At 37.2% G+C, this 25,608-nt stretch overlaps 1 protein-coding gene across 4 annotated transcripts; it reads left to right on the top strand.

The window, feature by feature from the left end:
• Nucleotides 1-6,968: 6,968 nt before the first annotated feature.
• On the top strand, nucleotides 6,969-11,518 carry ARL4A (ARF like GTPase 4A). 4 transcript variants are annotated; one of them, XM_081079355.1, is made up of 3 exons: nucleotides 7,162-7,272; nucleotides 7,854-7,967; nucleotides 8,397-11,518. In XM_081079355.1, the coding sequence occupies exon 3, from the start codon at nucleotides 8,482-8,484 to the stop codon at nucleotides 9,082-9,084; it is 603 nt and encodes a 200-aa protein (XP_080935481.1). In that variant the 5' UTR covers nucleotides 7,162-7,272; nucleotides 7,854-7,967; nucleotides 8,397-8,481; the 3' UTR covers nucleotides 9,085-11,518. The 4 variants fall into 4 exon arrangements, with proteins under 4 accessions (XP_080935483.1, XP_080935482.1, XP_080935481.1 ...); XM_081079357.1 differs by lacking the exon at nucleotides 7,854-7,967 and having other exon boundaries at nucleotides 6,969-7,272; nucleotides 8,394-11,518; XM_081079356.1 differs by lacking the exon at nucleotides 7,854-7,967 and having other exon boundaries at nucleotides 7,084-7,272.
• The last annotated feature ends 14,090 nt before the right edge of the window (nucleotides 11,519-25,608 follow it).

The following is a 25,608-nucleotide window of genomic DNA, read 5'->3' as shown; positions in this document are numbered from 1 at the left end:
TTATTTCATTCCCATATTTGGAAACCACATCTGTATATGTCTTAAGAACATAAAATCATTTTGGATGGAGAACATCATAGATTTGTTGCCAACTCATAATACATTCCTGACTGATTGTTATTAGTCCTTACATATCATATCCTCGTGATAAATGAAGTCTACTGAGGGATTATTGTGCTAAAAACAGGAAATGTACTTTCAAAACAAGGACACATTGATCTTCCATATTTTTTCACTGCCCTAATCTGTTGTAGTGGATACTTTCTGAAAGAACCTTCTTTCCTCCCTTGCACTCCACATCCCAAAGAGAGTTAGCGTGTGGTCACAGGCAGAGCTCTTACATGGAGTCAGCCAAGTGACAACTTCAAAACACTAGCCTAGGGACCCTCAGCAAATAAATCACTTACCCTCACAGAGGCTCAGTTTCTTCATTTATAAAATCAGAATAAATCACACAGATCTTGCTTTCCTTATAAGGCAGTTTGGAGGATAATTGATAAATAAGGAAAATTCCTTTTTAAGTAACTTTGTAAACTGTATGTGTTCTTCATATATTTAACAAATACTGATTTTTATAAAATGCAAATGACTTACTCAATATCAAATTAGGATTCAGTTTGCTCATTAAATTACTTGAAAATAGACGGCAATTTTATTTTTCTCTTCAATGGAAGGTCAAAAATAACGAAGTATTTTTGCTCAGTTGTTTCACACCAAAAACATTCAGCAGCTTAGAGTAATTTTTAGATCCTAATTATTTATGACTAAAATGCTGTTGAGTTAATACCATCAGGAAGCTAAAAAATAAAAGTAATCATATACCAATAAGGTACTATTTATCTAACAATTATTGGGTTATGCATAGAGTAAATTTATTCAATGTCCAAAAACAATTCAGGGAGGAAATGAGGAACGAAGAGTCTAAGACACACTTAATTTCCTCATTCATTCATTCTGCAAATATTTTCGAAATGCCTATCAGTTGCCAGGTCCTGGACAAGTTGTAGAAATGAGGATAATTAAGGTTCTGTTTGATTCTTTCGTTGATTCTGTACCATCGACAGAGGACACTCTTCTCACTCATGTCTCAGATATTCCTGGTAATCTTGTTCTACTCTCATAGCACAACCTTCTGGGCCAGGGCTGACCTACATTCCCTCTAGTGAAAGGAAGGACCTATGTATTAGATCTTTACATTTTTTTCTGTTGAATTTTGTTCTTTAACACCCTCAATCCATTTTCTCCGTTATTAACCTTGTTTGTTTAGGACTTTCATTATCTCTAACCAGGAGTCTTAACAAGCCTCCTAACTAGTCCCCTCCCTCTAATCTTACCTTTTTTATACTAGCGTTATCTTCCTAAACCACAAATCTGATATTGGCAGTCTTCAAATGAAAAAACAATACATATATTTGATGACTATTCATTCTGTGTTTGATATGATTCACCTCAAGAGCGTGGGGTACAAGTAAGATCACAGATCTTATTTTTCAAAATAACACCACCTCAGGATCAAACATTAGGATAGCGGGAAGATTGGTATCTTTCTCTCTGAGCCTCTCCTCTCTCCCTGAGTGATCCCATAACGATGGGAACTTAAAGTGCCAACCTTCCTTCTAAATACTGTGATGAGTCAAAGATAATCTGGCCAGTTTTCTATAGACGTCTGTTTTTCAACCACTATTGTTTTGGTCTATATACTGCAGTATTGCTGTTCCAAACAGGACCTACTATCATAATGTGATTATTGAGCAATATCTCTGACGTAAAGGAAGAATAAGCCTATATCTGGAGTAAGTCCATCATGCTAAGAAGACAGGATAAGGAGGGACATATATTAACTAACAAGCACAAACATAGGATTGTATGACATGAAACAAATTCAGAAGGGGAGAAAAAGACCCGATAATAGTGTCTTGGATATCTTAATAAGGAACTTGGACTTTAGCTTTGGCAACTCCTTAATATTACCACCTCCCACCCAGTTAGCTCCAAAATCCACTTATGGTACTTAGTAGAGTGGCTGGCCAGAGCAATAACTCATTAAAAGAAAGTGATTATGTTTTCTTTCCTGATATGGATAGTAGTTACATAGACAGAGAGGCATGAATTAGCATGGTATACTATGAAATATCTGGAGAAATAAAAGTAGTTTCTACGCAGATGGAGCACAGGAATAAGAGTGAGGGAGTGGGGATGAAAGAATGGTGCAGATGAGGTTAGAAAGCAAGCCAGAAAATAGTAATCAAGGGCCTACAAATTGAAGTTTTATATTTTCAGGGATACAGGAAGTTGTTTGGGAGGCTATGCAAATCTATAGTATAAACATGGTGCATTTTGCTGAAATATTAATTTCACTTTCTGATGAGAAGAGTGGAATTTATGGTGTGGATGAAAAAGGGGTCACATACTTAATCTGACAAGCTCATTCGAAGCCAGCATGGTGGGCCCTACAAACTCAGAGACCGAAAGTAACCACACAGGATGGTCTGAACTTAAAAGATTTCTAACTAAAAGCAGGTCATGGTGGATAGTTACAGCCAAGGCCTGTAGCTTCCTTGACAAGGTTATTCTTTACCTTTCAATTTCTCTATTGTCTTTGTACATCTAAGATAATATACCTTTGAGGTTGTCTATTTTGTTTGTGCATCTAAGATAACATACCTTTGAAATGTCAGTGATTTTCTTTTCCAAACTGCTCAAAGGCACAACCAGTGGCATCAAAGTATGAGACCACATTATTATCTTGTTGCCTACATACCATCTTTATGTGCTATTAATATTAACTACCCTGTACCCCTAGTGAATTCTTATGTAGGTGCCACTATAAGTGAATTTTGGGTTGTACTTTCCTCTTAACATCCTCTTTTTATAGTCTTGTCAAAAAATGTACCCTGGCTTTATGTTATGGTGGATCAAAGTGAATTAACTTAAATGTGGACTCCCGACAATGTAATGAATAAGAGAATATACTCTGGTGCCAGACATAGTGGGCAAATCCCAGCACCGCTGCCTGTTCACTGAAAAATCAGTTAGGAGGTGAATTAACTAGTTTAGGGGAGACATCATGAGAACCAGATGTAAGTGGTGGAAATGGAATGTAAAGAAAGAAATTGATTAAAGAGACAGTGGTGGGTAATCATAAGTGGGGCATAGGAGAAATTTGAAAATAACTGAGATTTCTACTTGGGGCTCTTAAACAAATTACTATCAGCCAAAACAGGAACTACCCTGTTTCCCTAAAAGTAAGACCTACCCCCAAAATAAGCCCCAGCTAAGATCTCAGCCAGACAGACGCATTTAGTACGTTATGACGATGTTCCAGAAGATGATGACATGACTGGAATTAAATAAATGTAGATTGCTGTACATGAAAAAAATAAGACATCCCCTAAAAATAAGCCCCAATGGAGCAAAAATTCATATAAGACCCAGTCTTATTTTCGGGGAAACACGGTAACACAGGAAGACAGAGGTGACAGTGAAGTGATAGTTAAGTTGTGAACATGCTGGGTATTTGGCAGAGGAGTTCAAGAGGCAATTGGAGATAGAGTCTAACTCCAGAAATCTTCATAAGGTTATGAAGCATTCATAAAGTATCACGACTATGAATGATATTGATATACTTCAGAAACATAAAATGCACCAATTTTCTTCTGTCATTTGGGGCTCAGGAATATAGCCTTTTTCTAGCACATCTTTCCCCTCAGCTTTATTGAGATATAATTGACATATAACATTGTGTAAGTTTTAAACATACAAAATGACTTGATACATGTATATATTGTGAAATTATCACAAGGTTAAAACATGATCTCCCATAGTTACCGTGTGTGTGTGTGTGTGTGTGTGTGTATCAATAACATTTAAGATCCACTCTCTTAGCAACTGTCAAGTCACAATGCAGTATTGTTAACTATAGTCACCATGCTATACATTAGAACCTCAGGAATGTATTCATCTTACATTAAGTTTATACCCACATATGACTTGACCAATATCTCCCCATTTCCCCTACCCCACCAGCCCTTGGCAATCACAATTCTACTCTGATTCTGAGTTCAAAGATATAAGTGATATCATATAATTTTTATCTTTCTCTGACTGATTTAGCATAATGACCTCCAGTTTCATGTTGTTGTAAATGGCAGGGATTCCTTCATTTTTAAGGCTGAATAATATATATATATATATATGTATATATATGACATAAATATATGATATATACATATATGACATAAATATATGATATGTGTATATATATATATATATATATATATATATATATATAAACTTCTTTATCCATTCATCCATTGGCACTTAGCTTATATCCATGTCTTGGCTATTGTGAATGATGCTGCAATAAACATAGGGGTGCAGACAGTTCTTCAAAATAGTGATTTCATTTTCTTCGAATATATACCCAGAAATGGGATTGTTGTTCTATTTTTAATTTTTTGAGGAACTTCCACACTTTTCCACAGTGGTTGAAACAATTTACATTTTCACCAATGTGCATAAGAGTTACCCTTTCTCCACATTCTTGCCAACACACATCTCTGGTCTTTTAGATAATAGCTATTTTAACAGGTGTGAGGTGATACTTCATTGTGGTTTGGATTTGCATTCCCCTGATGATTAGTGATATTTAGCACCTTTTCACATAACTATTGGCCTTTTTATGTCTTCCTTGGAAAAATGTCTTTTCAGGTCTTTTGTCCTGTTTTAATTGGATTATGTTTTTCTGAAAGGAGAAAACTTACACATTTCCTCATAATGTCTAATCATTAATACCTGGGATACGCGTTGGAAATGCAGATCTCTAGCCCCTCCCCTAGTGTTTCTGATTTGGCAGGTCTGTAATGGGGACCAGGAATCTATTAATATAGTTTTACAAGCACTACCAGGTGATTCTCATTATTAGCCAAGCTTGGAAAACCAGAACTAAAGGCAGAGTTTCATGGAGTCCCTAGTGTCTCAGTAATTTTCATGGTGCCTCAGGCCAAAAGAAATACCCCAAGGTTCCATTTAAGTACAGATTCAACTTTAACAGTTGTAGTTTTTAAAAAGGTCCAACAGATGGCACTGTGTTTCCCTCAAAAAGTTAAATTATCCCATAGAATCCCCAGGAGTTCCCTGAGGGACCCCAGAGCACCTACCTCAGCACAGTTTATGAACTGTGACCTTAAGAGAACATTTTCCTGGCATAGCCTCTAAATAAAATATCTGAATGGGCCTTCTATAGGAAGATTGTGCAACAAAGGAGAAAGTGTATGCCATGAATTTCATCACTTTTTATATCATTTGTTAGTTTCATGATTATGATTGCTTATACAGTAGAAATATCATTTTCCTATGAAGAGCCAGGCAGCAAATATTTTTAGGTTCTGTGGGTCACAGACGGTCTCCAATTCATATTTTTATCTTGTCTGTTGCAGACCTTTAAATATATAAAAATCATTCTTCTCTTGAATGTGGCCTAAGGCTGTAATTGCCACCTCTTGTTCTAGTTAAAAGCCTAGTTCTAACATTAAAGTGCAGTTCAGTGAAGGTGCTCCCGCAAGGCTGGACGTTCTCAAGTTATTTTCCTATCTCATCCGTTTTGCTCCAGGGAAGTCTCTGAAGAAATGCACCCCTGCAACTAATATGGGAAGGGCCTAGTTGATTTTGAAGTTATTATAAACAGAAGGCTATCATTGAATCTTGCTCTTTATTCTTGATTTAATGAGAATTTGCAAGTTTTTCCAGTTTAATAAAGAATCCTGTTAAATTTCCAAGAAAAGGAGACTAGCTGTTCCATTAAGCCCTTTGATGATTATTATAAATGGTTAATGAGATTACATAATTATAACTATTAATAATAAGGCCTTAGCTTATAATAGAGTCAATACATAACTTGGTGGAAAATGCCATTTGAGACTTCCAGCTTTATTTCCAAAATTAGTATGGCTGTCTTGGAAATATACATTGTCCTTAGTCCTTAGGTTTTATATCAGTTATTTTTTAAAAATCTAGTAGGACAAATACTGTTCCTATGCTAGTCATAAAGGAGATAAATATCACTAAGAATAATGGTTTTGAGAAAAATCAGGAAATTTCAATCCATATTTGAAAAGTAAAAACTTTTTAAATGTACCATATAGATTCTTCGAAGTTCCAAACTATTAACAATCTTCACCAAGAAGATGTTTGTTCATTAACGCTTTCCCAGAACTTTAAGTCAGTACCCGTCCTTCTCTGTTGCCACAAGGACCCTGAAATTATCAATGATCACATTTTGTAATTATATTTATTCATGTGGAAATTTGGTTACTTTCTTTTTCTCCCAGGAGACTCTAACACTCCAGGAGAGCGGAGGCAATGCCTGCATTTGCTCACGGTTCTATCCCCAAGCACACAGAATCGTTCCTACTAGCGATTAGGTGTTCAAACAATATTTGAAAATTTATGAGTCAAGCACACAAATTGCGTTTAGTCAGAAGTATCCAATGAAGGCATTACGCATTTAATGACCAGTAGACTTCAAAATCATGTTCCAGGACCACTACTGAGCTTCCTTGGGTCATTAGAAACAGCCATTTAATCTTTCACTGCATTTCCTCATTTATAAAACCCGGGTAGTTCTACCTGTCGCCACGTCACAGAGATGTTACTACGATCACGTGGGAGACAGAGCGTTTACGGGCTTTCCGAAAGAAGGTGCGTTACAGCCACCAGTCCAGCCCAGGCCACTCAGGACAGCTACTGGGACACGTCCACGTCACCCATAATATAAGGGGCCCGCCCGTCCGGTGTCCTGTGAAATCCTTGACCTGCGTCACCGGCCACCGCCCCGAGGAAGCCGCACGACAGTGCCCGAGAACAGGCGGTGCGGGGCGGGACCCGCCCCCAGCTAGCGAGCGGTCCGCTGAAATGAGCGACCGCTAAGGGGACTGAGACCGGAAGCCCCACCCGAGCTCGCCCGCCGCTCGCCAGCTCCAGGCCAGTTCGCACACGACCTTGTTTTGTGGTTGCTAGGAGACCTGGCTCCCGCACGCCCCCGACGGGCCCGCGCCGCGGCGGACGCTGGAAGGGGGCGGGGCCGCGGGAGGCTCGGGAAGCGGGCTGCCGGGCGCCGGTAGGACAGCCCGGGCGCGCGGCGCGCTGTCGGCGCCCCTCGGAGCGGCGTCTCAGCTCCTGCTCCCGCCCCAGCCTCGGTGGTGCCCTCAGGCACGTCTCAGCGCGCTCCCCAGCGACTGTGAGCGACGTGGGGTCTGGACGCGACACAGTTAGGTGAGCCGCAGCGGGGCGGGCGGCTGGTGTGGCCGCGCCCTGTCGAGGGAGACACCGCGGGCGGGTACGGAGGGACGAGGTGCAGGCATCGGGCTGCTGGCAGAGTGGACCACCCCGGCGAGGGTCGCGGATCGGATCATTCACTCCAGGGGGTGGCGCGGCCGCAGGGAGCAGGCTCCGGCCCGCGTACGAAGGGTTAACGCGCCGGCAGTGCCCGCGGGCCCCGGATGTGAGAGCCGCGGTGTGGCGTCCGAGGGCAGCGCTGCAGGTGCGCCCAGGCGGGCGGAGCGAGCGGGCTGGCGACCGGACGGACCGGCCGAGGCTCCCTCTCCCCGGCAGGGGGCGCTCGATTCCCTCCGCGGGCGCCTTGTTGTCTAACTTGAGGGCAACAGGTGGTGCGTGCGGACCGAGGGAGAGTCCGGCACCGCGGCCCTGGGAGCGGCAGTTACTGTCAGCGATTAGGCTGTGGGGGCTGGCCTAGCGCGGACGAACTGCCGCGGGTGACCAATGGGATTGGGGCTCATGGGTGGACCATGAGAAGTGGGCGTGGCCAGAGTCTGAATCCTCGGTTTCTAGTGCAGAAAGCGCCAGAGCTGCGTGGAGAGCTAAGCAGAGCAGACCTGGGGTGCTCTCCCTCTCCGCGTAGAAACGCCTACCAATGTTTGCTCCTTTGGACCCAGACTCCAGTTCGGGAGGTGAGAGCATTGTGCTGTTTTGGGGGGGATGAAGGAAGGGTACTAGTGACATTGGGCAGGCTGTTGAGTAAGTGGAATTAGATCCTCAAGATAAGATTGTGTTGTGCGTTTTCTGCCAAAAAAGACACTTGTGTGGTTACTGTGACCTAGACTAGTGTTAATAGGTTGTCTCCGGGATGAGGTCTTTGAGGTTTGGGGACTCGGGGGCGGGGTCAAGTACCTACTACAGCGATTTCAGTGCATGTTCAAGAATTGCAATCACAATGTTTATTTTATCGTTTGCCTCGGATTGCTTACGTTTCTTTATTTCATTTGGTTTGTTTACTGAAGCAAGTTTTATTAAGTTCCTCGTGTTGCCTATTTTAGCACAAAGAAATAAAAAGGGTGCATATTTCATAAGAATAACTTACTCATTTTCCCCCTCAGCAGTCTTGTAGCTGGATCTTCTAGGAAGAGAAGTCGTAAAGCAGAAAGAAGAAAGCATTTCAATTTGGAGCACTCATTTGCAACTGAAATGGGGAATGGACTGTCAGATCAAACTTCTATCCTGTCCAGCCTGCCTTCATTTCAGTCCTTCCACGTTGTTATTCTGGGTTTGGACTGTGCTGGAAAGACAACTGTATTATACAGGCTGCAGTTCAATGAATTTGTAAATACCGTACCTACCAAAGGATTTAACACTGAAAAAATTAAGGTAACCTTGGGAAATTCTAAGACAGTCACTTTTCACTTCTGGGATGTAGGTGGTCAGGAGAAATTAAGGCCACTGTGGAAGTCATATACCAGATGCACAGACGGCATCGTGTTTGTTGTGGACTCCGTGGATATTGAAAGGATGGAAGAAGCCAAAACTGAACTTCATAAAATCACGAGGATATCAGAAAATCAAGGAGTCCCTGTCCTTATAGTTGCTAACAAACAAGACCTGAGGAACTCATTGTCTCTCTCAGAAATTGAGAAATTGTTAGCGATGGGTGAACTGAGCTCCTCGACTCCCTGGCATTTGCAACCCACCTGTGCGATCATAGGGGATGGGCTAAAGGAAGGACTTGAGAAACTTCATGATATGATAATTAAAAGAAGAAAAATGTTGCGGCAACAGAAAAAGAAAAGATGAATGGTTAGACCTTTCATATCTGTGTGGAGTAGGTTTTCTCTGGTCTGACTTTGACAAATGGAAGCGTGTCTACAGCCTGGTTTGCCTGCCTGCCCTCCTGGATGCTGTTAAAGCTTTGTTTTGTTGAACAGTCGGATGCCCAACTCTGTTGCCTTGTGGAAGATGAGTAAATGCAGTGCTTCTTAAAATGGTCTTTTCTCCCTACCCTCAAATCTTTTGGTACTACCATTTTGGGAAGCCGAGCAGGGATAGTTAATTGACCAGAAAACAGTTGTGGGAATTTGACCTGAAGTTAGTGAAATAAAACTTTGAAGAATGTCTCCATAGTGTTTTGTCCTTATATCTTTTTTGCAGGAAACCTTCATAAGGAAATTGCATACAAGTCTTTGTATGTTAAGATAAAATGCTAATGAATGGAAATGTTAAGATAGATTAATATATATATTTATCTATATTGGTAGATAGATATATAGATAGGTAAATATTGATCACATTGGTCCAGCGAGTAAGGGACAAAGAGGAAGTGTTTGGTTTTTTAAGTTTTGGCCAAATGAATTTTGACATTTTCTGGAAACAAATCATGTAATTCTAGATCTTAATTCTAGTCAATGTTTAAGTTGGTCTAACTTAAAATAATAAAGGTAAGGTATTTGGGGCATATTCAAGTGCATGGATCAGTTTTCCTGACAAAGCATGTTTTGGTGTGTAGTGTTCTTTTTAGAAATAGCTATACGTCTTACTACACTGTCAGGTTTAAAACACTTTTGGGATTTAGGGCTGCTATAGAAGTAGTTTGTTGTCTGAAGCACTTTCACTTGGAAAACCTAAAATAACTTTTTCATACAATAAATTTGGGCATGTAGACTGAACAAAAATTCATATGCTTGGATATATGAATGGATTTATGAAGCAAGTAATTGAATTCAGACAAGTGGATGTAATAACAATACATGGTCTCTAAAGTATTACAGTTATAAAATGTTTTATTAATATTTGCTGGCTGAACAGAGATGTGGTTTTTCGTATATTTTTGTAGTATTTTGAGAGGAACGAAAGCTTTATAAACACCACCTGATGCACTGTGGAATGAGAATGTAAGAGATATTGTGCTCTGAGCTTTAATTTTTTGTTTACAAACTGAAAAGTGTTACACAAGCAGTTCAGTCCTAATGATAAGGTAGAAAGAAATGATACGATACCGCAGAAAGGAATTACAATTATATAAAATGAGGGGAAAGTAGCAAAGCTGTGTTTTGTGAAAATTCACTGGTGCTATTTACATTGGAATCCAAAAAACCTAAATTACAGGAGAAACCTTTATCTAAATCTTATCTACAGGCAAAGACTTAACTTCCAGTGATCACATATGAACAAATCAACATAATTTCTACGTGTAAAGCCAACAGCTGTTTGTTCTGAAGATAACTAAAAGAAAAGCATTTTGCAAGCAAGATTTTATTTTTGTTTGGTTTTGTTTTGTTTTTTAGTGGCACAGCTGAGTTTTGGAACCTTGATTCTTGTTATACACAAAATGAAATAGCTTCCTCTGGAGCTTTCATATGTTAAATGTACCTGCACTAGTGACAGTCACTTAGAATGTTTATAGAAATGTGGATAATAATTACCAATAAACTACTAGAGGCTCTAGGAGAGCAGTGTTTTGACTTTTCATGTATTTCCACTTTCACTGAAGCTTTTAATTACCATGTGTGAAAACTTTGACATCTGGGTTACATAGTCCTATAGCAGTTTGGTTCTGCTCAAGTGTGACAGAGTTACTGGAAGCTATTTTCTGGGAGGACCTTTATTTTGCCCTTCATTGATATGAAATCATAGTGTATACTACAAACATCACTAGATCCATGATGGATTAATAAAGCTGGCTGAAAAAAATGAATCAATTTAGATTTTCAGCCTTCCTGTACTTTTTATATACTTGCTATACAAAACAGTACTGTTTTAACTATCTATTGAAAGTTTAAGTGTGTTGACCTTTATTTTGTACCCTAAGAATTTGATAAGCAAGTTCATGTTATCTAAGTTTTTCATATTTAGTGAACGACAAAAAAAGATGTGAACACAGTACTAGCTTTTATTTATAAATGTCGATTACAAAACTCATTGTAAGATTTTCCAGGTCGCTAAATTCAAGTTCTCCACCACCCTGTTAATACCATAGATGTTAATACCATAGGATAGTAGGGTGAGTCTCAAACCTGGAGGAGTTCAGACAATGTTTTTATGTCTAGTTTTCATTAAGGTACACCTTTCCAAAGTATATTTCTAAAATATTTTTATGTATTTGAGGTTATTCGGTTTAATATCAGATATTAATCCAGGACTGGACAACTCTAATTTCAAATTACTGTCAAAGGCAATGTTAAAAGAAAAAAAAAGTTAAATGTCCAGACTTGTTTAAAATGGATTGTAAGCATTTAGGAAAAAAAAAAAAAAAAAAAAAAAGCCAGCATGTGTTCATTAAAAATCATAGAAAACTGAATAAGAAAATCATTGAAAGTCAAAAAGTGAACTTATTAATAATATATGTATATAGAGAATTACATGATGGTTTATGAACACAGGGAAAGGCATAGACTTAGAATGTTTTTGTACAAGGCATTTGACACTTCAAGAGTGTTTCATTAATTATTCACGTTGACCTGGAAGCAGATCTTGGGTAGAGTGTTTCAAGGTTCTATTTAATACAATTTCATCAGTAATACAAACAAAATGGTTTCATCAGCAATGACACAAATGTTTCTTTAAACTTTTCGGTGGTATAACACAGTATTTAGCTAATACAACTTGGAGGCTTACATATACCAATATTTAAGTTGGAATTTTACATTTAAGATTTAAATTTAGCAGTACATTCTGTAAATGAATAGTGATGATGCTTGTGCAACATGGTCAGTGTACTTAATGCCACTGAATTATACATCTAAAAATAGTTAAAAACGGTAAATTTTGTGGATATTTTACCACAATAAAAATTTAGCATATTAAATGTACACTTAGTTTCAAAAATCAGCTAAGAGTAGAGTGAGGGCAACCTGATTTAGAGGCCAGATTTAATTGCAGATTATTGAACTAAACTGAAGCTTAATATGAACCACCAGCATGATAAACTAATAAAGTTAATGAACATGTATGACAATCAGATCATAGTCTCAACCAACCACAGCTGAAGTATGTATCCCATTCTGTGTATGCAAGTTAGTAATGTAGGAACACCTATATGGGAGGCTACTTTAGAGGGATGTTAAGTATTGTAGCTTTAAACAGCATGAGCTTTGGAGTCATATCAGGGTTCAAATCTGGACTCTCCTGCTGCTGCACTTGTGACTTAATTTGGCAAGTTCCTTGAAACTTCTCATGGTGTGAATGCCCTCCTGGTAAAATGAAGACTCAGAATTTTGAGACATTTGAATGAAATAATCTAAGCTATTTAGCCCATCACTAAACATTTGATAAGGGCTCAATAAATTGTAGATATTATTGAATCAATATGTGTTGAGAGGCAATGTGGTATAGTTAACAATGGCCATACAAGTCCAGGTTTGAACCCTGGGCCCACCACTTACTAGTTTCATCTCGGATAGTTTACTCTCAGCCTTAGTTTCTTCATTGGTAAACTGAGGCATGTACCAATTTGGCTTAAAGGGATTAAATGAAACATTTAGCAGAGTAACACAGTAAACATTTAATTGATGGTTATTAATATAGTAAGAATATTTTCTGACATGTATTTAAAGAAAACTTACTCTGAGGGGGACTGACAAAAAGCTCTTAATATGTTTTTCTTAGCACTCATAGCATGACAGAATGGTAGCTTGATGGAACTTGAAAAAGACTAAACATACTGAATTTTATTGAAATCTGAGTCATTTCTTTAATTTTCTAAAGCACCAGTATTTTAGCAAGTAATATCCTCCCCAGTAAGAAACAAAATTTAAAACCCTGGTTATTTTTTGGTATACACACAAATCAAAATAGAATACTTCACTTTGCAGAATTAAAAATCTGGAACTGTACATTATGGTTCTTCAAAATGCCTCAAGACTGTTATCAGTCAATTCACAAATTTTATCTAATGATAAGTGGGGATCTGTCTGCTGACCCTTCTATGGAAATTTGAAAATATTGTGGGCACGTCTGATAGATCATGGTGGTGGTTTGTGTTTGTGGGGCAGGTATGTGTGATGTGTTATTTTTCAGTTACTTTCAGGTTTTGGTCTTGTTTTTATGTCTTCTGCTTATGTTTTACTGGAGTTGAGATTACCATATTAGGCAGTGGGTTATAAACAAGTTGAGTAGAAAATTCTGGGTTATTAGCCAAAATAAACCCAGACTTTCTTGGGTCCTCTCTTCCCTAGCTCTATAATAAGGAAGAAATTAAAGCATTGCCAAAACAGAAGAATTACCTGGAGCATTGTCCCTTAGCCCTTCCCCTCCTGTTTGAAGACTAACTCAGGTAATGCAGCTTAGATACATACTGTATTTTATTACCTGTTCTCAGCGATTGGAAATGGTATGTGTTAACAGTGGTTTTCAAAGTGTGGTCCCTAGACCACAAACATCGTTAAGCAAAGAATTGGCTAGAAGTGCAAATTCTCAGACTCCACACCTGACCTGCAGATACAAGTTTGGGGTTGGGCCCAGCAATCTGTGTTCTCACAAGTGCTCCAACTGATTCTGATGTTCCCTAAAGTTAACCATTAAATTAACAGAAAACCTAGTCATTTGTCATGCTTAAAAATTAAGATAAACTTTTAAATAATTTCAATGCTATAAAATTCAGGCCTTTTTAAAAAGTGCTTTTTCAAAAAGCACAATGTTTGCTTTATTTATAGTATGCATCCAGTAAAACTTTGTTGAATGAACTTTAATTGATGTCAGCAGAAAAACTATCTTTGTCACATCTTACAAATTTATACGTAAGTATACATATACACACAAGAAGGGAGTTTTACTTGTGAACTATGCTAAATATCCTAGGATGTGTGGCGTTCTAAAAATCGGTAGTTGAAGAGAGATGTTGAAGTTGATTCATTTCAATGATGCTCTAGTTTTAAATAAAAATCTTAACTTTTTATTATGACAAACTTACACAAAAGTAGCATAATGAACACCCAACTATCTCTCACCTAGTTTCAGTAATTATAACTCATGGCCACTCTGGGTTCCTCTGTATTTCCATCCATTTCCTCCTCTGCCACCTTTCCTCTCCCCTCCCCCCCGCCCCATCACCCCTCTATTAATAAATATTTTGGTGTCTCTAAAAGATAAGGTCCCTTTTTAAAAACAACATTGACACATGTAAAAAAAGTTAATACTTCTTTAAAATAACCAAATGTCCATTCAGTGTTTAAATGTCCCCAATTATTTTAAAGTTTTTCCAATTCTTTTTTGGAATCAAGATCAAACCAGTAACAGTCCATACATTGTGATTGGTTGATCTGTGTCTCTATAGGTTCTCTCTCTCTCTCTCTCTCTCTCTCTCCTCTCTCTCTCCACCCCCCTCTCCCTCCCTCCCTCCGTTTCCCTTTCCCCCCCACTCCCTTTTTTTATTGCAATTTATTTTTGTATAGTTTCCCACATTTTGTATAGTTTTGTATAGTCTTGCTGAATGCATCTCCCATGTGGTGTTTAACAGGTGCCTTTGCACTCTCTTTTTTTTTTTCCTTAAGACTATTTCAGAGGTGGTGGTTTATCTTTCATCCATAGACCCTATGTCTGGTTGTCTTTTTTTGTGAAGTTAGCAGCCATTGATGGTCCTTAACCAATAGATCTAATGACACTGTGATGATGAAAATATTGTATATCTACACTGGCCAGTATGGTAGATATTAACCACATGTGCTTATTGAGTGCTTGAAATGTGGCTGATGTGACAGGAGAAATAAAATTTCAAATTTAATTCAGTTTTAATTAAATAGCCACCGGTGGATCTGGCCACTGTCCTAGATAGGGCTGGCCAGATTTATTAATTCACTAAGTCTTGCAAAATGATGACATTTTATATTCTACCATCTTTTTCATTTGTGAGCTGGAATATTTCTATATTTTGATTATTCTGAGGTCCAATTTTTAAAGGAAAGGCAAGACAAATGTTTGTTTCTCTTGAAACAAACAAATTTTCAATTTTCTCTTGAAATCAAATTTTCAAAATGAGTTGGTTCCCTAGCATCCTCCAAAGGTAAGCAATGAGTTTTGCTTTAAGTATCATAACCTTACACATTTCAACATATTTGATACATTTTGATCCTTTGCAGTCTGTTATCCCCATTTATGTTTACATTGCCCTATCTTTACAGAACTGAGGCCTATTGACATTTGCTAGTAATCTTTGGTAGTTTATTTGCTTTCTAGTTTTACAAAAATTTCCTGTCTTACCTTGTACATTTCTTGCCCCAGACCTGTGGTTTTTCTAGGATCCTTTTGGTGGGAAATAGTATGTAGAGTCCACAGTATAAACTACTAGATTTGGCTCTATATCTAGGCCTTTTCAGCTGATTGGAGCTAGAGCTTTTTTAAAAAGATACATCATTAATTCACACTGATACTTCCACTTCAAATCTTAAAATTCACCATGGTAAGGTTTTTACTTGACCTTAGTGATATTACTTATTATCTCTTTTCACCAATGCCAAAAGTCCTACTTATCATCAGCAACACACACTTACTCCTTTGCTTTATTTCACTCTAATCTCACTGCAGTCTCAAGAATAATACATTACTGCAACAATATGATTGCTGTAAATGGTTTAACAAGTCGTAGTTCTTTTTATCCTTAAGTTATACCTCACGAATGGTATGCAGTCAAATTCATGTGTTTTAATTTATTTTTCTTTTAAATGTGTGATGATGCCACAACTGGTATGGGTTTAGGTACATTTGTTTCACAAAAATTTGTATTTGCTTTATAGAAATGTTGACTGGCTTATTTAATATATATAGTTCTTCCAATACATTGGAAAATTTCAATTTAGGATTAAAAAATTTACACGTCATACTGAGCTACGTGAATATTTTCCACAAGAATGTTTTTCCAGGCAATTTATTTTTAACCATTTTTAATTTGAGACCCATACTTTGCAGTGGAATTGTTTCACGAAAATTTAAGTTCATGTCGTTTACTTTGGAAGACATCAGATATAGAATAGTCTCTGAATGAAAACGGATTTTTGCCATCCTATTGAAGTTCTATATCATGTCAGTAAGAATATGCATAGCCATTTTTTTAAATTCAGAAACAGAGTAAGTAAGCAGCCAGTAATTAGAAATCATGGGCATCTAGTAGACCAACATATTTTTGAAATACTAAAACAAGATGTGCTTGTTTCTTTTAATCTGTCATCTATGTGTAGATCCCCTGAGATGGATCAATGACGTAACAGACTTCCCTAGAACAGTCTTTTTCAAACTGGCTATACTTCAGAGTGGCTTAAGGAGCTTTTTAAAATCTCTAGACTCCACCTCGGACATTTTTTTGAACGAAATCTCTAGGAGATGGAGTCAGTAATTTATAATTCTAACTCCTCCTAGATTTTTAACACATTTATACCAGCCAGATTTAGAAACCATTCCTTTGTGGGAAATGGCAGAAGGATGGTACTTTTAGTGGCGGGAATGAAGGGATCATAAGTACAACTGGCCTAGGAAAAATTTACCTGTCTCTGTTGGATCCCTTTTCTGCTGTAAGGTGTGATTTTTTTTTTTAATTTTTTTTTTTTTTTACTGTGTTGACATTGATATCAAAATAACTAACCTGAGAACATTGTCTGATCCAGGGATGTCTCACATCAGATGGCTTAGGGGACATTTGAGAGCACCCAGGGGAAAGGCAACATGGAATAGACACTTCCTTCTATTGGCGTTGCATATACCTTGTGCTAAGAGGTGTCAGGTGTCCTACAAATTCACAACAAGTCCTATCATATCACAAAAGATAGAGACCATTAGCGATTTAAAGTACTAACTGGTGCCTACAGTGCTGCTTTTCCATAATCCTCGGAAACTAAGCGTCACAGGTTTCACTGATCATGATCATAATCAATTATTTGGGGACTAGCGGGAATGGTAAGGAAAAAATCAAAGGCATATGGCAATAGCAACACCTGAAGAAAACGGACATTGTCAAATGGCCTAGACTAAACCCTGACACATTTGATTAATCAAATAAAACATTTTTCAATCTCTCAGTTTGGTAGACGGTTCCTTTTGCTCAATCTATCAACTCCCCAACCTAAAAACTGGGCGCTTGTTTTAAATTTTACAGAGAGTTTAAATCAGGATCTTGATATATATTAGCTATGTGACTGAATGCAAGTTACTTAATTTCTCTGAGCTTTACCCTTGTCACCTTTAAGTGGTGACACTACCTCTCTTACAGGATTATGTGATGAGAAGTTTGTACATCGTCTGGCATAGTTTCCGGCACAAAGATCAAACATTCACTCAAGAAGTATTTGAAGGACTGCCTCATGCTGCCAGAAGTTTGGGATACAGCGGTAAGCTACAGATGGGTACTGTGTCTCTCCTACTTTAGAAAGTAAGCTCCACCATCCACTGCCGTATCCTTAGCTCTTAACGCCCTACACGGCACATGCATGCTCATACGGAACATTCACAGGTGCGTCATGAACAAAAGACGCTTCATTTTAATTGGGAAGCCAGACAAAAGTTAGTAAACAAAATAAATATAACATGTGAAGAGCACTATAAACGAAGCAAAGGGCTGAGGAATGGAAAGCAGTATTGATAACTTTCTTTCAATAAAGTGGTAGGAGAACATTTCTCTGATGTATCTAAAGAGCTACAGAAAGACTAGAGGGAAAGGCATGTCAGGCAGAGGGAACCTTATATGCTAAGGACCTAACATGGAAAACGCACTTAATTAGAGTTGAGAACCAAGAGTAAATTAGGATGGTGGGAGCTTGTGAGGAAAGGAGAGAATGGCAGGCTGTGATGTTGAAAGATGAGAGTAAAACATTTATTCAGTCTGACAAGTGGGATAACAATAACACTCCCCTTTAGAGTTATTATGAGAATTACAAGAGTCGTTACTTGTTAAGTATTTAGAATCTTGCCCCACCCTTTCTAAGCATTTGATTTATTATTATTATTATTATTATTATTAATTTTGCCAATAAAGTTTTCTCTAAAGTTCCCCAGATACAATAAGGTTTGTGTAGAATATCTGCAATCCCTGACGTCCTGTCTATTGATGTAATTTTCAGGGATTCTTCAGCAGTTTGAATGAGCTATGGCTCTCTCCAATATGACGTTGTTTATATCTGTACCAATTCTATATATAGCAGTCTGTGATCTGTGTAATAATAAGCAAATGTTTATTTTAAAATCAGTGTTGGAAGCGGGAAGGGTAGATTTTGACATAAAGAAGTAATAGAGAATTGGAGAGATTTTTCAAGAGCCAGCATTAAAAAGTTGCCTCTTAGCTGTAGAGAGGAATGTTCAGGGAGCTGTGATTTTGAGGGAGCAACAGCAGCCAGCCACTGGTTTTCTCAGGTTCTGCCTTTATGGGGTTCCTCTGGCCCCCTTTGTAACTGAAAGTCAGGTGGACAGAGGGCTGCTGCATCCTGGAAGTCACCGATATTCGTAAGTAATAAGAGTTACCACTCTAATTACACAGCCTTGACGAAATGTTGACGGTTGGGGTTGCACAGGTGTAGTGTAACATAAATTGGCCATGACCACAAACAGGATGTCATTGTCATTCCTTTCAAATTACAGGGCAGTAATTTGGTAATGTGTGAACACCTGGATTTGTATCTCCTTTAACCTGAAATAAAGGGGGGAGGAATAGCTAGTGTCTAGTTTTATCTTTGTGAGATCTGACCCATGTTTCTCCTTTAAAAATATTGTATTTGGCTATGTGCTTATGTATACGTAAGTTTTTTTTTTTTTTAGAAGAATTCCTTGAGGGAACCATTACTTTTGCTATATTATGTACAACAGTTTGGGTGCTAAATTAATATTAAATACTACTGATAATAATTCACAGATAAGACATTTGGTGAGTGTTCAGTGTTTAAACCTGGTTATGCAAATGTATCAGATTATTTCTTTTATGAACTTGACTCAGAATATTTAATCACTGGAGTCATAGTCAAGGACTTAATTTTTTTTTTTTCACTTTTAATTTTGGAACAATTTCAAACTTGGAGAAGAGTTGCAAGAATAGTACAAAAAATTTCTGTATACCCTCCACCCAGATACTTCACCCAAGGTTGGCCAGTTGTCTCAGTATGTCAATCCAGGGTGCAATCCAGGATCAGCTGTGGTATCTGTTTATCTCATTTATTCTAGAATGGTTTCTCTTTCTTTCCTTGACTTTCTCAGCCATATCATTTTTGAAGATTATAGGCCAGTTATTTTGGAGACTGTCCCTCAAGTAGATTTATCTAATGTTTCCTTATAATTATATCCAGGTCATGCATTTTGGGGGCAACATTTCACAGAAGTGATGCTTTGCTGTGTTTCTTGCATCCACTCATGTGGCACATGGGGTCGGTGTTTTTCAGTACCGGTGATGTTAACTTTGATCACATAAGTGTGATGTGCCTCTGAGGTTTCTCTACTGTAAACGTACGGTTCCTTTTTTACATTTTGAAGTTAGTCATTATTTTGTGGGGAGAAATTTTGAGGCTGTAAAATCCTCTTCCTAAGCCCACATTCACCAATTAGTTTTAGTATGCCTGGTTATTTCTTGCCTGATTATTGTTATTATTTTGGTTGAGGAATATTGATTTTCTAATCCCTTCATTCCTTCTACATTACTTATTATTAAACTGTGAGGAAGGGCTTTTTTTCCTTCCCGTTGATTTACTTATATCACAAAGACTTCATGAATTCCTATTTTATTCAACCAGCTATATAATTCAGTGCAGTCATATGCTGCATAACAATGTTTCTGTCAACAATGGACCACATATATGATAGTGGTCCCATAAAATTATAAGGTCTCATTTATTCTGGAACGGTTCCTTTTCCTTTCCTTGACTTTCTCAGCCATATCATTTTTGAAAATTATAGGCTGGTTATTTTGGAGACTTTGGTGATGTGGTGTAAACAAACCTACTGTACTGCCCGTAATCGGCTGTACTATCTGGGTTTGTGTAAGTGCACTCTGTGATGTTTGTAGCAGGACGAAATTACCTAGCTACACATTTCACAGGATGTATCCCTGTCACAAAATGGCGCATGCCTTGTACTATCATTATTTATCTTTATGCTCTAATTGTCCCAGGTTTGACCAGTAGGAACCCCTTTACACTGGCTTCTGTGGCATGTATCCATCATTCTTTGAGCACTTCCTTACTTTCTGGCACAGTCAGATGATCCAAGCTCATCTTCTTTCCTTGTATCAGCCCTGGGATCTCCCATTTCTCCAAGAGTCTTTTTCCTTTTAGCAGAGTGGCATCTAGGAACTAAAATCTGAATGCAAGATGTGTTCATTGCTGGGATACTACTACTTCTAGGTTCCTCTAATAAAAAAGGATATGTATGCACATATACATACCACTCTCTTTCACCCCCCCATATATATACATACCACATATACATACGACTCTCTTTCACCCCCCATATATATATATATATATATATATATATATATATATATATATGTATATATGTATATATATATGTGTGTGTGTGTGTGTATATATATATATATATATAGTGTGTGTGTGTGTATGTGTCTGTCTATATAGTCATGAATATACACTAATACCTCCAATTTCTGCTTCCTATCACCACAGAATTTATTATAGCTTTATTCCTTTCCATATTTGTACCTTCCTTTTCTGGCAGTAAGAAATCTAGTTAGATGAGGGTAAAGGGAATCAAATATATGGTGATGGAAAGAACTGACTCTGGGTGGTGAACATACAATGTGATATATAGATGATGTGTTACAAAATTGTACACCTGAAATCTATGTAAATTGTCAACCCAATAAGCTTTAAAAGAAAAAAAAAAGAAAAAAGAAATCTAGCTTCCATTATCTTAATCTATTATTTGCCCAATCTACCTATATGTAGCCAGTCTTTCAGGGCTGCCTGCCTGCCTGCCTGCCCTCTTACACCTGCCTAATGGCATTTTCACTGAATAATAAATAAGGGACAGAAAGAAGGATAGAGGGAGGGAGGGAAGAATAAAGGGAGGAAGAAAAGAAGAGAGGAAGGGAGGATGGGAATAATACATTTTAAAATAAATAAAAATACTTTTTTTTGCAGATATTATGTATAGGTATGGTAGAAGTAAAGTTCTGGGAATGGAGTTATTTTTCAGATCTTGAATATATATTCTATTGTATTTATGTATTTCTTCACAGCACTTAATGGTAACAGGCATTAGGCATACAAAGATGAATGAGGGGCTCAGTTGGTTAGACTGCAATGCTCTTAACAAGGTTGCCAGTTCGATCCCTACATGGGCCACTATGAGCTGCGCCCTCCACAACTACATTGAAACAACTACTTGACTTGGAGCTGATGGGTCCTGGAAAAACACAGGTAAAACAAATAAAAAAGTTAGAAAAAAAAATGAATGATCCATAGTCTACAAAGAAGTCTGCATTTGATAAAGCAAGTAGATATGCTGACAATTCCTATGATAGTAGGATAAGGGTTATAAAAGATGAATACAAAAAGATCTAGGAGCACAGAGAAGAGGCCCATAGATTTGACACAGGCAGCTGAATGATTCTCTTTTCCATTAAGAGTAAGAATTGACATGCTAAAGGCTTCATTTCTAGTTGGCCTTCTGAATTCTTAATCTCCTTTTCCTTCCTCTCTTGTCAGTCTAGAGAAGGCCAGAGAAGCCTGGACAGGAACAGTCTCCCTCCACAGTCAGTTAGAACAGTTACTGAGCAATAGGAAATACCACTGTCCCTTAAAAGTCTATTGTCCTGTGTCCCTAGGTCTGAGGTTGGGGGCCTTTGGCAAATTTTGAGGGTAGCTTCTGACTTCAATAGATCAGAATTTTTTTATATTTAATACCACATAATTCTTTTGAATATTATACTTTTTCAGTGATTTTTAAAGTCACTATTATACAATTTCTTATCAAATGTCAATATTCTAGAATTTTTATGCAAATCAACTGTGTCATTATAATTAGTGGACTTATAGGCAAATCACTTCAATTTTAATTATTTTGGTTAAAGCTTTCATTGTATAAGGTGTCTTTAAAATATGCTTATTAGTTAAAAGTCTCAACAATGTGGAAATGTGGGTTGGTTTTATTGCTCTCCAATTAAAAGTTATGGCTCCATGGTTTTCAAGGAAGGAGACATTAGTTCAATTTTACATGATACAAGTAAAATAAATAAATCCAGATGAATGAATCTTGACCTGTTTTCTGCCCCAAGTCATCTGAGAGAGAAATACAGAGGGTGCCAAAAACATGTATACATGTTTTAAGAAAGGAAAACTGTATTAAAATAATTGTAATACTCAATATACACCAATAATAAAAGATGAATACAAGTCACCTGTGACTTCTTCGATTACAAGAGGTGCTCAAAGTGGTTACCACCATCATAATCCATACACTTCTTTTTTTGTTTTATTAGTTTCGGGTGTACCAAACGATATAATAGTTAGACATTTCAGACACTTCTGATGACAGCGAACTACTGCTTGAGCAATGTTGAACCAGAGTGTCCACTTATATACATTTTTTGGCACCCATGGTATACCCTCTGCTCTGATTGTCTATTCCTGTTCAGAAAACCATTGTGCCTTCTCAGCACTGGCCTTCAAGAACTTGAGATGCTCAAGTTTTAAATGAATCAATTTGAATGAAAAAATAATCTTTGAGATTACAAAAAAGACAATCGTAACGAAATACAAAAATCCATTAAAGCTATATTTCCCCCTGCGTTACAGAAATTGACAACTCTTTAAATATTATATTAACCATATTACACCCCCATCATATATTTTGCAATATAAAGACATTTCTTAAACCAAGTACTAGTATTACAACCACAATTATCTGTCTACGGTTGATATGGAGCATGGATATTGATCATATCTTGACAAGGATTTCAGGTCTGTTGAAAGCTGGTTGAAACTCAGGGTGGAGTCTGCATGAGAGGCACGATATGATTATATGTTGGGCACAGCACAGTGACATTTTCCTAATAGCTTACAAGTTCACAGAGTTCAGAGGCAATTCGTATAAACTCAAAATGTCTTAGTAGCCACGTAAAAGACTACTTGTACCTTGGAGGCACCTGGGTCTCAGATTGAGACTCATTTCTATATATCTAGAAACTGCTAGAGTCATCACTTTGGAATCCTATCTTAGTGTAGGTATAATTAACTCTCATTACTTACTTTGGATTTGGATGATTTTATAACCAGAAACTCACTAATTACAGCACAATCTTCTTGTTCATTTTTTAAAGAGCTTTCTTCCTATTTTCTTTGGTTTCACTCATAAGTAAAAGATAAATGTCATGTGAATAGATAAGAATTTTTGAAAACCTGTTTTCAAAGCTGTTAATGGAAGATAATCATTCTAAGATTTACCTTCTGGATTGCTTTAGTTAGAAGCATACCATGATGAAATACTTTCACAATTATTTTTATCAAGCATAATATCCAGCAAACTATAATACTAACCTTATCATACAGTTTCAGGAAATAGGTAATAAGTATTATTATTTTGTGTTTAGTGATAGAAACATTAAAGCTGACAGTAACAAGTGATTTTAAAATAATGATTAAGTTCCAGCTAAACTAGTGTTTTGACAAGCATTTACTAAAAATACTTGAGACAGCAGCAGTGGTAATGATACCAGTAATAAAACATAGCAGGACAGACTTGCCTGTTTCATACCCCTGACTCTTGTGCAACGTGTGTAATTAACAATCCATCGAAACCATTGGAGGAACATCCTGTAACATGGTTTAGGGAAACCTTTGTCCTCAGATTTATTAGCTACTGATATTCTATGGTGATTTGGTAAATAATCGAATTCTATTGATTTTTGAATACATAGTTGAAAAATATAAAGTCTGGTGGAGGACTTGGAGTTGATACCTTTTCTTTTAAACTCTTCACAGTAACCTCCCAACATGTTCTCCGTTTCCCTGAAATACCTAGAGTGTCTATCTCTCAGCAGATGAAATGAAGTGTCAACAAGAGACTTTCGTTTTGAAATCCAGCAGTTACATAAGCGTATCAAAATTAGGTTCATCATTACTAAACTCTACTGGTATAAATATTACGTAACAGAATTGTGACTTATTGGTAAATCCATTCATTTTAATTTGGGTAACACAAAGATTCAGAAATGCAGCATGTTCTGCATTTCTTTCTGCCAACAAATATCTAAATCAATATATTTTAAAATTATAACATCTGCAATTGTAATAAATGTCATAGGTCTTTAAAAGTACAAAGTTTTGAGGAATAAAAGTTATATGAGATGTACCCACTCACAGTGGCAGTAATATGAGTGCTAAACTGAAATGTAAAAATTTGGCTGAGGATTTGCTGAGAATAAGTGGGTAAAATATGTTTTCAGGGGAAAAGAAAAAGTAAAATAGATTGAAATTAATTCTTTTTAATACGGTTTCAATTGAATTAAAGAAAACAACAAAAATAGGCCACTTCTTATTGCCTTCCCCTGAAATAGTGTCCACAGATAGGCATGTTTAAGGATGTTCCTAGCACAGTTTCTTAAGCTTTCTTAGTTTCTGGAAGTCTTAGTGTCTCCGTAATTTTTTTCTGGCGAGCCTAGGACAAAAGGAATATTGAATATTCTGTTTACTAAGTAAGTATAATAGTTAGGCCCAAATTTAATGGTAATGTGGCAGTGGTAGTTTGTCAGACTGATGTCGCTGCGCTTCCCTCAAAAGTTAAAAATGTCCCATGATACTCTGAGTATGCAGCAACCGTCACAGTTTGGGAACCATGGTCCTGGCAGCATTAGTGGCAAAACACTGGTGATGACTCACGTGCTCATGAATTAGAAGGTGTTTAAGTGATAGTGTTTCTATATGATGGAATAATACGTAGGAGTTAAAAAGAATTAAATAGATCTGTATACTGATTTAGAAATATCTCCAATACATACCATTGAGTGAAACTTGGAAATATTCAGAGGAATAGCTTTAAAACGATACCATTTAAAACACACATATATATATAGAAGCAAAACTGTGGGTATGTCTGTATATTATACACACATACACACAATGTATATATATATTCTCTCTCTCTCTCTCTCTCTCTCTCTCTCTCTCTCTCTCTCTCTCTCTCTCTCTCCATATATGGATGCATGGAAAAGAGCCTGGAAAAATCTATCCCTGACTGATAACAAAAAATAGTCTTAGATATAAAGTTGAAGATAATTATCAAAGGGACCTTTAGCTTTATCTGTAATATTTGTAATTTAGCTATAATATTTATAGTTTAAGACATTAAATTTATTTAAATTAAATATATATAATATGTGTTTTAGTTAAGCTCTGATATTCT

This window comes from Rhinolophus hipposideros (assembly GCF_964194185.1).
Source record: "Rhinolophus hipposideros genome assembly, chromosome: 18".
NCBI lineage: Eukaryota > Metazoa > Chordata > Mammalia > Chiroptera > Rhinolophidae > Rhinolophus > Rhinolophus hipposideros.
This window is presented reverse-complemented; position numbering and strand designations above follow the sequence as displayed.

Excerpts from the sequence above, each read along its gene's own strand:
- ARL4A (XM_081079357.1), top strand. The coding sequence starts at position 8,482 with ATGGGGAATGGACTGTCAGATCAAACTTCTATCCTGTCCAGCCTGCCT.